We start from the raw sequence: 15,170 nt of genomic DNA, 5'->3' as shown, positions 1-15,170 counted from the left end.
ACAGCCAGATTGGCAGTGCTGTCATCACAGCCCTCATCTATGCCACCTACACAAGGTGCTCCCTTTGTCCTTCACAAGCGGAGTAAAGTGCCAACATGCTGCCACCCACTGCAGGGCCCGCAGCATTCGATGGCACTTTAAGGGCAGGAGCGCTCGCTCTCCCAACTAAAGCAGCCCCATTTTAAATATTAACAGGGCTGTAAAGTTCTTACAAATAGAGCAGTAATCCCCACTTAGCGGCTCTCGGAGGGATCCGCACTCTGCCAGACGGGAGAACAAGGACAGGTGCTCTCCAGGCGGCGGTGATGAATGCTGACTCACAGCCCCAGTCTGGGCTCCAGCGACCCTCCACAGCTCCGCTGAACTACCAGGGCCAAGGTGAAGTGGAGACGAGGAGCGCAGCAGGCGTGCTAGAGTTCACTGTGGTCTGAATGGGCTGCTTCATAAAAGCTGGTACCATGGAGGGACTGCAGGGTATCGAAGGCACGCTGGCAATATATCAGAGGGCTGGGCAGGGCATCTAGCCTGCCTTGGTCAATGAGGCTGTTTCGAGCCTCACAGGCTCACAGTTGGGGGCCAACCATCAAAACATGCACACACCAACCAATTCACGCTAGCACAGATGCTAAATTCAGTCACCCGCAGCAAAAAAAGAAGCCACACATCCGCACCAGATAAGCTGCATTACCTCATAAATCCCTGAAATAAGATTCAGAGCTGAGGTTGCGTGAAAAAGACCATTTCATCCCCTTCCTCGAAAACTCCAGCGGTCTATTAATGGAGGAGAGAGGGGGCCCAAGTCCAACGCAGTATATCAAAGAGAAGGCTGCATCGAGCTCGCTAGAAACTCAAATCTGTTTCAGAGATAGCAGGGGGTGATTCAGCAACAGAGAGGGATGCTAGGAAGCAAGTCTCCAGAGGAAAAAAAAAAGCACAAAGTGGAAAGCTTGGGCAACCGGGAGAGATGAAGCACCAGGAGGGGAGAGGTGGCAGACAGATGGCAGCGGGCTGTGAGAGAGGCCGTGGGGCACCTGTACCTCATTACAAAAAGGTGTCGATGAACTGATGGAGCGTATAACTTCAGAGTTTACTATTTAGAGTAATGTGTGTGTTTATTGCAGTACTGGAGGGGCTTTAAATAAAACATTTGGTTTCATTTGGCAGGGATGGTCAGGGATGTGTAGAATCAGAAATAGCAAATGTGAAAAAAAGCTAAATATATGACATAAAATATTCTAAAAGTGAGAGCCCCCCCCCCCCCCCCCCCCACCACCATGGTGAAGCTAGGCACCACACATCTCTGACGTCCCCCATTGATGTGCGCACGGCTTTGGGCCAGGCAGGTGGTCGGTCAGACACGAGATCAGTCGCTGTGTCTGATGTGCTCTCCTGCTCGCTCCCTCTCGCCATGGAGACAGAGTTGCCCCCTCCACCACCACCTCCCCCGCACTCACCAGGGTGTTGGCCACAGCGCCACGATTCTGTTCACTGTTCTCCAGGACCACCCCCCTTGGGCACTACAGACGCCGCTTGAGCTAGGTGAAGTAACCTACTGCAAAAAAACTTCTGATCTAACACGAGCTGAGTGTTCTCTCGTTAAATCTGCAGCAGTGGCTCACTGAGCGTGCCCAGATTTAACGTGGGCTCTCCTCTCCTCGCCCTCTTCCAATATTTAATGTAGCATCGCTGCACTGTCATTCACATCACATTACATGCCAGTTAAGACAAGCGAGAATTTAATTAAAATAAAATAAAAACCCCGAGAGATTCGGTAATGATGAGTAGATGAGGAACTTCTCTAAAGAGTCACTGAGCGAGTAGACACATAATACTGATAATGCAAGTCCATTATCCATCACAAGCAAGCGTTTGGGACAAAGTAACTCAATCATCACAAATCAGACATTCATGTGGAGGAGTAAAACTGCTACATATCAAATAGGGGCAGCATAGCGTCAATTGGGGGAGTTTTTGTGTGAGGATCAAATCACCGCCCCACACAACACACCCACACAAAATAGAAACACACAAACAGGCAGGCAGACACAGACACACTCTTGGCTCCATAATCACATCTCAACGCAGAAGCTGGAAAAATAGATTAGGCAGGTAAGCAGCTCCAATAAGCTTCATAACAAATCAGATGACAGTCATGTTTTAAATGATTGTGTTCAAACGGACATCCAGACATTTCTCTCCCAGAGTCTCTCTTCCTCTGTCAATTACACTCTTATGGTACTCTCAATGAGCCAGTAGGGCATGCACAAAGAACCCCACGGTCTCCTCATCAGTCAGTGGATAAACACAAAATTAGGAAGCGATTTGAGAACCGACAACACTGAAGAGAAGTCACCTGCATTTGCACAATGGCAGGGCCCATCATGCACTGATTGCAGAAGTGTCTGTTTATGCATGTGTGTGTGTGTGTGTGTTGTGTGTGTGTGTGCTTTTAGAAGAGAAAAAACAAGCAATATTTGCCACAGCAGAAAGACACTGTGTGTGTGTGTGTGTGTGTGTGTGTGTGTGTGTGTGTGTGTGTGTGTGAGTGTGTGTGTTTATAGCCAGAGGGGAGTGCATTGGAGCCGAACAGTGCGTGTTGTGAACACAGGTAATCAGAGATTAGGCGGCACATAATGAGCAGGGAACAGTAATCAGCAGCTGTGGCCCAATATCTGCTCCAGCACTCACTCACGCCACCACTGCCCACTCGGCTACTCACAAACTCACGCGGAGACCACGGCGCTCAGGCTATTAACATGTCATCTTTTTGACACTCAGCGCTCCAGACATCCTCTATCTCCTGTGGCCGAATTTCTGCGAGTTATTAAGTTATTTCTTTATGGGCCGGTTTCCTTTGCATGGATCAAACCTAATCCTAGACCCAACGCTTTTCTCAATGGAAAAGTAGGTACACTAAATGATTATTTTTCTCAATGGAAAAGTAGGTACACTAAATGATCATTTTCTCAATGGAAATCTCCACTGAAGTTCTGCTTTATTCCAGGACTAGGCTTAATCCATGTACAGAGAAACTGGCCTTAACTATGTAGTTTTATACTGGAGTCTGAGTGAATTTCTTACTCTCAACTTTTAATTTAGCAGTACACGTGCAGCAACACTGCAGCATTTGGTACGTCTCCAAGCTACTTTAAATAACATGGGAGTCCTCAGCACTCTTAAGAGTCGATTTAAATTACTGCTGGTAGCTCTGATGCAGACCACGAACATCCTGGACAGCGGAGTTCATCTCAGCTCAAGCGCCTGGGCCCCATCGGTCATACAAAATCATCCATCATGTCCAGCTGACACTTCCTCTGAGCAAACCCATCTCGCTTCACATCAACTCAAAAGTAGAGAAGGGGGAAGAGAAAAAAAACAATCTGTTGGACAGCTGACATCAGAAAAAGAAGCACCCGTCGGAACACATCGGGAAAAATACCCCCACTCGGGACTTCAAGCCAAATTAATCAGCCAGCGGCTGCCCATCTCTGGGGGTCACGGGGGAATAGGCGACGTGCCGCACCGTCCCTGGCTGCTCACTGACAAACTGCCGTGTTTGTTAAAGACAGTGTTTTTCCCAGCCAGCCTTGCTGCAGGGCAGCTGATGGGGCTTCTCGCCGCTCCCCAGGGAGGGACTACAAAAGCACCCGTTTTACAGGTGAGCCTCCAGAGAGAGCGCCATGTCTCTCCATCCCCGGGAAGGAGAAAAAGGAGGGGGAAAAAGAACACCACAAAAAACAACACTAAGTATCTAAGGCATCGGAGTATACTGCAGACCCTCCTTTACTCACAGGCTTGACCAGATAGTGGCCAGCACTAATAACTAATATGATGCAGGAAAATTGGAGGAAGAAAAAAAAAAAAACCTCCATCAGTAGCTTGGTTTAAAAAAAAAAAAAAAAAAAAAAAATCAATATTTGCCACAGCAGAAAGTGACTGGCTGACTTATTTTTCCTTGCCGAGGGAGCGAAAACACATTATGGGGCCATTCCAGTGGCATAAGTGTATGAGAGGGTTTCAAGAATAAGCAATGCCTTCTTAATCTGATACACTTTTTTTCAGTGCATTGACCTTTTCAGCAAATAGATTTTTCTTCATCTGTGCCACTGTGCATGTTTGCCGGAAAAATGTTGCAATACTGAAAATGGCAGACAAATGATGGGGTTGAATTGCATGAAATGAGATGGTTATGACCCACCGCGTAGCTGTTGTTGACTCCCTAAAAAGAAGAGGAGAAAAGATTCACTATCCAGAGCGAGAGGAGATGTGTGACCATACGCGGGCTGGGTTCCTGGTACAGCTCGACTATAGATTGACCTGCCACTCAGCCTAGCCCTCAGCCACTGGAGCATGCTGTTCACTCAGCTGTGGCTGGCAAACACACACACACACACACACACACACACACACAGCTGAACTGTAGGAGAGGTGAGAAGAGTGTCAACAGCGCCGCAAGCACAGAATTATTTAACGGCCGCAGTCATCAGGGTCATCTGCAGGGTCTTCACCCGGCGCTCAGTCTGTGCAGCGAAGCGACACACCTTAAACCGCCGCACTCATGAGAGCCCTGGCTGGCTAAAGCCAGGTGTGAAGAAGACAAAGCAAGATGATGCCACTTGGCTCTCCGGCTGTAATATACCAAAATGGACAGGGTGCTTTCACTTAAGAATTTGGCCCTCAGGAAAGACCACGCTTTCAAGCGGCTTTCATTTGCTAATGGTCCCCCAACCAGAAGATAAGACTGCTAAATCTTATAAATCTTACCAACACACAGACACACACACTCTTACTTTAGATCACTTTCTCCCTTCACTCCCGACATCTCCCTGATCACTCATCTTCTCCTACTCCATCTCCACTCCATCCTCCCACCTCCACTTCCCTGATTAATTTGGTCAGAGAGGAAGTAACTTTGTCTGCTGTGTCCAAGTCCTACAGCTCAGCAGAAGTCCAACTCTCTTGGCAAGGCCCAGGAGGCTGCCACCATGGGGGTTTGGTGGGCAGAGACAGAGACATGCTGTCAGCCAAAATAAAATAAAATAATAATAATTCTCAAGCGCCACTTCTTGACGGACTGTCCACTCTTTCTCTGCCAGCCCACCAGGGCCCATCACTCTTCTCCGTCCTCCACACACTTCTTTGTTGGCAGATATAAAGTTCATAATGGCTCTCTGACAATCAAAGATTTGCCTCATTTAAGCCACCTTGCACCACCCTCGCGTTTCCAATCACCATTCTGCTGAGTCATTGAACAGAAATAATGTGTCCATTTAATGATCTCCGACACCATTACCCACAGTAATGCATTCAGTCTGGGAGGGAGCTCCTAAAGGTAGACAACTAGCCATTCAACACAACTATAATAAGATTCAAGAGCCCGCAAGGGCATTCAGCACTGCCATTTCAAGTCAGAACCGGCTAAAAGTTGGAGACGGCACACAGCTTTCAGTCAGAACTAGAGGGTCGGATTAGGGAGGGAAGGCTGATAAAAATGAAATTGAATTTTGGGAGAGAGAGATGTGACGCAGCACAAAAGCTTCCCTGTGCAGTGGCTGAAAGAGAGTAATGAACAGGACATCCTTTTAAATCTTAAAATAAGCACTTGGGTATTGTTACGTGTGGACGCTCACCCTGACTCAACAGGACTTTGCAGAATTATCTCAGGGTTCCTGGTGTGCTTCAGAGTTGGCCGGGTCAGGCGAATGGGCTGTGGAGACAACGGCCTGGACACCACCCCTCCCCTCTGGTCTCCTGAGAGAGAGGGACAGAGAGGGGGCAGACAGAGAAGAAGAAGAAAGACAAAGAGAAAGGGAAGAGAGAGGGAGAAAGAGAATAAATGGAGAAGAGAGAGACAGAGAAAGAAAGCAAAGTCATTACTATCTATTCTGCAGCGCTGCTGCCACCTGCAGGCCACCAGCCACGTCCCTACTTTATGCAGCATATCTATGTGAACTCCTCTATGGGCAAAGTCACCTTTCTGTGGATTTAAAGAAACAACTACTGAAGTACAAGAGGGTGTTTATTATGCTGCTCTACACACAGGGACAACTTCATAAGGGACTCCCCCAAGGACCTTGACATCACATAAATTTACATCAGGAACCAAATTAAACATCAGACGACATGCTGGGATTAAAATGCAATGCGGAGTTACTTTCAATCCCTGCCTCCTCTCACCTGCTGGGCAAGTGATGATTTCTAATGACCTCAAATCAAGGCCAATTTAAATCTAATTAGACCCTGTTTATCCCTATTTATAGTTTCATTCTGAAGGCATTCTTCAGAAATTAACTTTGAACAAGAACAGCTCAAGAACAAGAACTAACAAAAAAGATAATCCCCTGCTATGCACATCCTGAATGAATAAGAGATAATTTAAATTAAAGAAGTTTAAGTTGACGTAAAAGATCATTTCAAGAGTCAGAAACTTTTAGCTGTCTCACCTGATTCTGCCTCCGGCTTATCCCAGTAGAGGGGGTCTGAGTAGACAATAGAAGCAAAGCGTCGCCGCACAGCCTCCTGGTCTTTCTGCTCCAAAGGGAATCAGCAAGGGAAAAAAAAATGACTCACATTATTTTCACAATTCATGAGAAAAACCCAGTTTCAAAACTCAAAAGGCAATCGGGCAGTTAGAGAGCGACGGCAACGGGAGGAGCGTGTTGCCCGTCAGAGCTGCTGCCCACCTCCATCTCCTCCATGCGCCGCAGCATGGTGTCCAGCGTGGGCGCCCGCACCAGGGCGCGGGCCTGCTCCTCAGCCTGCCTGTCCGTCCTGACCGCCTGCAGCGAGCGAGCCGTGTCCTCCAGAAGATCCTCCAGGAGGGCCTCGCTCAGGAGCTCAGCGCTGGCCGCCGTCTGCAGGGGAGAGGAAGAGGGCAAGTGGGTGGACGACACTAGTGATGATGGCTGATATCAAGCCAATAAGGAAAAATGACATGTTCTATGGCTCCCATTGATTCACTTTTGTTTATTCTTTTGTTACATTGATGCTTCAAGGTCAACCAAAGTCGACTGGTCATGGCCTGAGAATTTGACCAATCAGCTCTTATTTTAATTTTTGTAAGTACATTACAGTGTTGACACCAGGCTACTTTTCCTGTGCCACAACAGCCTGTTAAATCCAAAAATAAAAATGTAATCAGATCTCAGTAACAGATATTGTAGTAATCACTTTTACCCATAACTAAAACTTATTGGTATTATAATAATAATGACTCTAAGTTTGCTCCATCAACAGAGCTCCAGAGACATTGATATTCTATTTAATTCTGAGTGAAAATCCATCTGCAACCTAAAATTTCTGCAAATTCAATAACAGCACGCTTACAAAATATCCGTTGCGTAATGGTATGTAGTCTATGAAAAACCTCATTAAACATGAAGCCTGAGTCATGCCATTAGCAATGCTTTTCTTTGAGCTTATGTTTTTCAGCAGCTTGTTTCAGACTAGACAATGGCTATCACTTGCACTAAACATGACCCTGAGCCGCCACACAGCAGTTGGCCTTTCCTGCCTTGGGCATCGATTGCGGTGTCTGCGAGCTGGAGGAGAGCGGATCACTCACCCTGTCTGCCGCCTGCTGAGACAGACGATGCTGAAGAGAGGTGCCCTTCTTGTCCCACGAATCACGTAGCCTCTGGCAGAGCCAAGATAACAACACCCATCTCAGTAGCTCATACACACAGACAAAACCCCCTACAGCAGGTATACTCAACGCGCCTCCCCCGAACATCTCCCCCCTTCACTAGGCTTCCACTGCAATCCCAATCTAACCGTCCATATCACAATACAAAACATAGTAAAAAGACAGACAAGAAAACACATACAGTAAAATGACTACAACAGTCAGAGTTCCACAGTACACAAAAAGAGTGTTATTCACGTTATTCACGTTATTCACGAGTGTAAACACATTATTCCTCCTAAAGGGCTCAATTTACTGAATCTCAACAAATCGGTCAAAACACGGTTGCAACTGAAGTGTGTGGGAGGCGGGATGTCCTTGGGGGGATTGGCTACTGCTGATCTACAACTTATAAAATGAGAATGTTGTTCACGTTTCAAGTTTCCTGTAGGGCAGTTTTGTACCTGGGCTCGTTCCAGCAGAGGCTCGATCCTCTCTCTTGCGGCCTGTTCAGCTCGTTCTGCCCAGCGAGTAGGAGAACCCACCTCAGATCTGAAACAAACACACACACACACACACTTACTTGACAGCAACAACACAGACTCAACGGCATATATTTTATACAGGCCATTCATCAGCTGCGCTGGTCAAACATGAGAAGATGGAGTGTGTCCACAGCGTTCCCCGACGCCCGGCTCACTTCAGCTGGACTCTGAGCCTGGCTGGCTGTGTTCGCAAGTTAGTACTTAAGCACTTAAAAGGACTGGTTTTTTTTTTTTGTTGTTGTTGTTGTTGTTGTTGTTTTGTTCCCTCGTAGGCATCCAAGAAGGCTCTGGTCACGTTTCCTCAAGATTAGAAAGGCTGGCGTGTAGAGGCTAAAGCCACTGGCCTGCAGCAGTCTCATGGGCTGTTACAGCACACAGGGGGGCAAAGTGACTTTGCGTGCCCACTAGATGTAGCCAACTAATCACTACCATCACACAGAAAGCTCCCCCCCCCCCCCCCCCCCCCCCCCCCCCCCCCGCTTTGTGGGTGCGTCCGACTCACCGCAGCCTCTGGACGCGCTCAGCCTCCTCGTGGCCCAGCTGCTCCAGCTCCTGCAGTCGCTCCGACGTGATCCTGTCCAGCCACGCTTGCCTGGATCAAAAGACAGAGAGCAGCTCTGTAAAAATGAAATGTGCACAGCAGGTGACAGGGGATGTTTAGTGGCGTAAATTATGTCGAAACACAACTGAGCCCTGGTGAGAAAAAAAAGCAAAACGATACAATGAAGAGGAACCCGCCACCTGCAGCTCACTGTGTGAGCATGCGCAAAGCTATAATTATTTCATTAATAGGAAAAGACTTCAATATGTAGCTTGATTTGGAGGCCTGCGATGTTTTCGAATGAACTTGTATCGGGGAGATATAAATGTCCCCCCATTTGATGGGTTCCAAAGTGAAATTTATTGGGGAGAGATTAAGTCTGAATTGGAATCAAAGGGGTGCCTGCGGCTCTCTGCAAATGCAGTTTGTCAGGAGCTCTTAAATGAATTAATTACTATAAGGCACAGGGGGAAAAATCCATTACAAACCCCTCGGTTTCCAGTGTAGTGCCACAACTAATTTGTTTGCCCAATCTGAGCCAACTCACGCACACACAAATGAAACAGTGGGGGGAGGAATGTGCTAGCAGAGCAAGACTGATATGTTAGTAGCCTGTGTCTTCAGCACTGGTGTGCTTTACAAAACCGCCATCACCACAATCTGTTTGATTGTTCCACCACTACGTGTTAAGCGTGTAAAACATGCTGTTGCTATGACACTATCAGTGACTTCAATCACTCCCGCCTAAAGCATTCACATTCAGTTGAGAGCTCGGAAGAAACAAAAGCGTCTCATTCTACCCTGCAAATTTAAAGACTGAAGGAAAAAGGACAGTTTTGTAAAAAAAAAAAAAAAAACATCCTTTGTTTCCACCATGACAAGTCTTGCTCAGAAGGGGGGAAAAAAACAAAGATCACAAAAATTCTCTCTCAATTCCCTACTCAAAGCACCCTGGGAAAGCACTTGTATATCTGCATGAGGGTTTAGACTCAAAGCTCCAGACCTGAGGGCCTCTTGGTGGGCCTGCTGCCTCCGCTCTGGGCCCAGGCCTGCTGGGCCCGGCTCCTCTGGTGGCCCGCCTCGGCCCTGCTGCTCAGGAGGACCAGCGGAGCTCCGCAGCGTGGAGAAGAGACACCTCGGCTCCGGCCTCTTTGATACAGCCCTGCAGGAAAATACAAAAACAAGTGCCCTTTGCTTGTATTGCTGATGAATGGCATGCTTTTAAGGAACTTGGTGAATTATACTCTACCTAATATAAAATATCTTAATCTCACTGACCATTTTACTAATAGTATAAGATGGGAAAATACAAGAACTGGGTTTTTTTTTTTATTACTGAAACCATTCTGATGGCAATAAAAACCCACTGCTGGACATATAACAAATTAGTGAATCTTACTGTAGGACGAGAATGCTAGGCCATTTCTCCAGACTTTAGCCTGAAGTATAGCTCTGTTCAAAATATCAGGCCACTCCGACCACATACAGGTTCAGCCAATGCAGTGAACATAGCTTATGAGATGTTATGTGAGGAGCGAGTGTGCTTGAGTCTCACCGTTGCTTGTTTGGCGATCGAGGGGATGTGGGGATCCAGGGGACAACGGCCTCCTTCTGCGGTATCTGGCTCTCCTTCAGCCTGGAGGAGACGGTGGGCTGCTGGAAGCCAGACTCACGAGGCAGCCCACCCTGCTGCGCACACACACACACACACACACACACACACACACACACACACACACACACACACACACACATATCCATTCCAAACCAATGGTAAAGTATATTAATTCTTTGCCAGAAAGGTAGTAGCCTTTATTGATCTGATTCTTTTATACTGTCAGGACTGGATGTGAAGGCAAAACATCAGCGGTCATCTCCGTTACTCCATCCCCAGTGACCCTGTCCTGTACTTCCCACAGCTCATCTGTACTACATCAGACACTAAGAAACCCTGGATCACCCAATAACACTGAAAGCCTTGAGTAGCCTGCTGAATGCTTCAGATGAAACGCCATCTGTTTCAGGGTAATGATGCACTGCTTTTCCCTTCACCTTGCTCCTGTCAGGGTTGGATTCGGCTGCCTGGTGGCTGGTGCTAGCGCGGGGCTTTGGAGGAGGAGGCTGGGGCCGACTCTGCTCTGCCTGCTCCTCATGGCCCCTCAGCTGCAGCAGGCTCTCCAGCCCGGCCCGGAGCACCGCGCTCCTTGCCTTCCCCCCCGGCCTCTGCACTGCTGGCCTCGGTCTCCTGGACACTGGTGGCCCTGTGAAGGGCGGGGGATGGAGAGAAAGATGGGAGATGGAGAGAGAGAGAGAGAGAGAGAGAGAGAGAGAGAGAGAGAGAGAGAGAGAGAGAGAGAGAGAAAGAATATTTCATTTCAGTCTGATCTGTTAGTGCTGATTGCATCCTAGAGGGATGCGACAGTATCACACTGCTGGGCAACCAAAGCCCACAGATTAGCTGTGAAGTGAAAGTTTAGGAAAAGGGAACGGGAAGTATATCTTCGTTTCCAAGGAGACTGTGTGGCTGCAGCAGTCTCACCCCATGAAGTGACTGGCAGGGATGCACTTCCCCAATAAAACGTCCAGACACACACACACACACACACAACACACAACACACACACAGAGAGAGAGAGAGAGAGAGAGAGAGAGAGAGAAAGTGGAGGCTGGGGCTCAAAGTGCCGGTGTGTCCGTCTGCCCCCCAGCTCCCGCAGGCAGGCTCTTCATCTGCTGCCCTGCCACAGCCATTTCACCTCAGCAGGAGAGAGGCGCAGACGAACGCAAAAAGCTTCAGCACATTTCCATGCCCACAGGAGGCCAATGGCTCACTCTCGCTCGTAGGGATGGAGGTAAACAAAATCACAAAGGGCCACCAGAAATGGGAGATTTAGTTCACCATCACCCCATACTTTGTCAGGAAATTGGCTTTCCAGGAAATTGGAACAGACTCTCAGCTTTTAGCAGGACTGAAGGATTAATCCGTCGGCTTTGTATCGTTTTACTTAATATCTAGAAACATGACGAAGGTTGACTTTAAATAAGAAATTGTCCTGATTTTTAGAAGTTTCATGGAAACTGTGTTATTCAAACAAATATGTGCAGAGAACGTCCTCGCCTGTGCACGGACCCACCTATGTTTGCGTATAAACAGGTGTTGCGTGGTATAAATTAGTTTGTTGGTATTACTGTATTGTTATAAATTAGAGCCCAGATGAAAAACGTACAATGTCCTGTTAATTCACACTTCCCAGTTAATTACCGAATGGTACCGTTTCAAGAGTTTCAAGTGCACATAGGCAAATTCTCAAGCACCAAACAGGATGGGAGCTATTTTGATAAGACACACACGCTACACAACGACATGTAATCTTCCACAGCACCAGCACTCAACTGAGAAAAATGTGAACAATTTCCAATGTGTGTAAACTCATTAAGCTGACCACTTGAACAGCAAAAAAGCACTTACGTCATGACAAATTAGATTTTGGGTTTTAAATTAAAATAGTTGATTACTTTTTCCTGCTATGGAAATTAGAACGATTAGTGCTAACATAGTCCCTGATGGTCATTCCATTAACTATAATGACTTGTTGCAGGATTTCCAATCATGCTTTCATGCTTTATTAAAGTTCACTGCTCAATTTTAATTTGGACCATTTGATTAACTTCAATTATTTGAATAATTGTAGTCATAATAAAGTTTGGAATACAATCTATAATCAGAAGAGAAAACATTTCACCAAGAAGCCAAAAGCAGCTGTTGACAGTTTTTCCTCCAATTTCTCCACTCACATACAGCTATATCCATAACAGTGTCTGAAAGTTATCAAGGGAAGGTGCTCACCTTTGGGCTTCTTCCTCTGTGCTGGGGGCTTGCGGGGCCCCGGGGCCCTGGGTGATCTGGGAGGGGATATGCTGTGCCGTCTGCCCACAGGGGACCTCAGTCTGATAGGGGACAGGCTGCACGTCCTTAGCTCTCTCCTTTTGGGGCTCTGCTGCTTACTCAGGGCTGTGTCCAGTGTCTAACACAAGGAACAGGGAGAAGGAAGCCTCTTCAATAAATTATCCACTTAGGAAATCGATCAAGGCTAATCAATCAATAAATGAATTACCCAGTCAATCAATACCAGAGTTCTGAGAAAAATATTAATATATTTCTACACGTATATCACAACACAGAATAAATCTATAAGCACTTGGCTTAGAGCCTGTTTGATTACAAGATGCAGTGAAGATGACAACTAACCTCCAGCTTCTGCAGGATATCGATGGCTGTTTCTGGGATCGCGGAGTCCTGGCCCGCCTCCACCTTGGCCGAGCAGAGCGAGAGCTGGCGGATCAGCTGGCCCAGCTCTTTGTAGTGGGGGGGCACCCTGCAGTCGGCTGGATCGGACAGCTGGTTGGTGAACACCTGCATGGCCCTGACCGCTCCTCGATGGGCCGCAGTCAGTCGGTCCATGGCCCTGGACTGACCACAGATACATATGCGTGTTCATCACTGTGATCACTGGATCATTGTAAAAGATGGATACACTGCCTAACGCATTGTTCACGCCAAATAAAGTCAGCAAAAATATATCCACCAGGTGTGCGATGTATACTAGTTTTTGACTTTTCAATAGTTCTACTGCACACCATCAGCACCTGGAGAAAGAAAGGCTGTGCACAGGGATTTTGAACTTTGATGGATACACTGCCTCCCTGTGTTGGGACATCAGAAGTGCATCTATGTATGAGATCTGATACATACATACCTTCTTGGTGTATTTGATGTTCTGGGACCGAAGCTTCTCTACATCCTCCTGAATGTCTTTCACCTAAATCAAGAGAAAAAGAAAATAGATATCAGACACTAATTCATTTTATTGTTCATTATATTCAAGTGCTTTTATTTGTCACATACAGTTATAAACAGTCTACAACTTGTGTTGAAACGTGAAATTCAATGCAGGCATGTTCAATACCATCAACAAACTGGTACTCTTTGTATACTCTTTGAGTATAGGTATACGTTTGTATACGCTATACTCTAAAAACCCTACCTACCAACATTGACCCTAAAATCCCCTACACCAGGGATTCCCAATCTGTGGTACGTGTACCACCGTTGGTGCGCGAGCTTCCACTACGGGAAGCTCATAGACCAGTTGCACGTTTTGATTTTGTTATTTGTTATCATGTAGGGCGGCTAATTAAACACGATGCCTGGAATGTGTCAACAGAATGTGTTACGTTTTTATGTGTCGGATGGTGGGGGTACGCGAACCGAGTCAGAATGTAGGTGGTGGTACGCGGGTAAAAAAAGTTTGGGAACCTCTGCCCTACACTATTCCAGCTGTAATGTCTGAGAAAGAGAGTGCACTGACTGAGTGTACTGACTGAGCCAGGCAGTATGTATGGTCAGACCTGTTGCTGGAGGTTGTAGATGATTCGAGCCGAGCGTGCAGCCTGCTCCTGTCGACGGATCTCCATCCTGCGCTGCTCCTCCGGCTCCAGGGGCTCTCCCATCAGCGGACCTGGAACAACACAGAGCACACATGCAGACAGTCACAAATGCACATTACTGCTTCGCATATTTACACAAATACTCTTAGCACAGACACAAGATGCACGACATACCATGCATGTACACCTACACAAACAAGGACACAATTTCACATAGGCCCAGCGCAATGCACAGAAGGTCTTAAAACACTCTTCCTACAAAACCTTTTCTTTCGTCCAATAAATAATATTTGCTGTCACACAAACACAGCAAAGTATTCATCCTCAATAGACATACCTTTATTAGTCAGTTGCTCTATCCTCTGGACACAAGTACCCAACTCCTTCTGAAGCCTGCGTATCTCTTGGCTCAGTTTACTGCCGACTTTGGGCCCCGGGTCCCTGGTGGGAGGCGACTGGCCATATGCTGATCCAGTGGGAACCGAGAGCTTCTGAGGAGTGTACACCAGCACCTCTGCTCCTGACTTTGTCACAGACCTTTGAACGTTCCTAGTCTGCTGTCCTTTAGAGGTAACCTTCTTCTGCTTCTGAAATTAATATATTGTTCCATTCACAATTACAGGCATTTTACATTCATTTTAACAATGATGACACAAGAGAGCTCCATTCGCTAGCTACCTGCTGAAGGTCTGTGATGCTATCATCCTGAGAGTCATGCTCTTGTTTGCAAGGTGAGCTGGTGAGAGGGGTGTTGATGAGGGACTGTTGGCGCCTTCTCCGTAGGTCTCTCTTGGCAAGTCTGACAGCTGTCTGCAAACGTTCTTCTGAGAGCACGGAGAAGCGCAGAGAACTGCCGCAGCTGTCCCCATCTGCAAGCTCGGTGGCCCGCTGCACGAACTTCTCAATTACAATGGGTGCCGGAGGCCCAACGCGGGTTTCTCGGTTGGAGGGGTCCAACGGTATTGCCTCGTTGAACAGCAACTGTAATGTTTCATATTTAGAGTACGATTGCTAT

General features: G+C 47.2%; 1 protein-coding gene across 7 annotated transcripts in view; it reads right to left on the bottom strand.

Annotated features, from left to right (window-relative positions):
* Positions 1-15,170, bottom strand: part of kiaa0753 (KIAA0753 ortholog) — a 43,231-nt gene that overhangs the window by 27,030 nt on the left and 1,031 nt on the right. For 5 of the 7 annotated variants that reach the window (XR_006022992.1, XR_006022991.1, XM_042063914.1 and 2 more), the window contains exons 2-16: positions 14,834-15,136; positions 14,493-14,742; positions 14,117-14,226; positions 13,465-13,527; positions 12,957-13,178; positions 12,555-12,732; positions 10,763-10,971; positions 10,266-10,399; positions 9,714-9,872; positions 8,672-8,761; positions 8,089-8,176; positions 7,565-7,636; positions 6,684-6,854; positions 6,444-6,528; positions 5,631-5,751 (exon numbers count right to left, since the gene is read on the bottom strand). Coding sequence is in view for 5 of the 7 variants with exons in the window: in XM_042063914.1 (XP_041919848.1) it covers positions 5,631-5,751; positions 6,444-6,528; positions 6,684-6,854; positions 7,565-7,636; positions 8,089-8,176; positions 8,672-8,761; positions 9,714-9,872; positions 10,266-10,399; positions 10,763-10,971; positions 12,555-12,732; positions 12,957-13,178; positions 13,465-13,527; positions 14,117-14,226; positions 14,493-14,742; positions 14,834-15,136 (2,255 nt within the window). In the remaining 2 variants the exon portion in view is untranslated. The remainder of the gene's footprint in view (positions 1-5,630; positions 5,752-6,443; positions 6,529-6,683; positions 6,855-7,564; positions 7,637-8,088; positions 8,177-8,671; positions 8,762-9,713; positions 9,873-10,265; positions 10,400-10,762; positions 10,972-12,554; positions 12,733-12,956; positions 13,179-13,464; positions 13,528-14,116; positions 14,227-14,492; positions 14,743-14,833; positions 15,137-15,170) is intronic. The other 2 variants (XM_042063917.1, XM_042063918.1) reach the window with 2 other exon arrangements.

The sequence above is a fragment of the Alosa sapidissima genome, chromosome 15 (assembly GCF_018492685.1).
Source record: "Alosa sapidissima isolate fAloSap1 chromosome 15, fAloSap1.pri, whole genome shotgun sequence".
Lineage (NCBI taxonomy): Eukaryota > Metazoa > Chordata > Actinopteri > Clupeiformes > Clupeidae > Alosa > Alosa sapidissima.
Note: the sequence above shows the minus strand (reverse complement) of the source record. Positions and strands in the feature narration are given on the sequence as shown.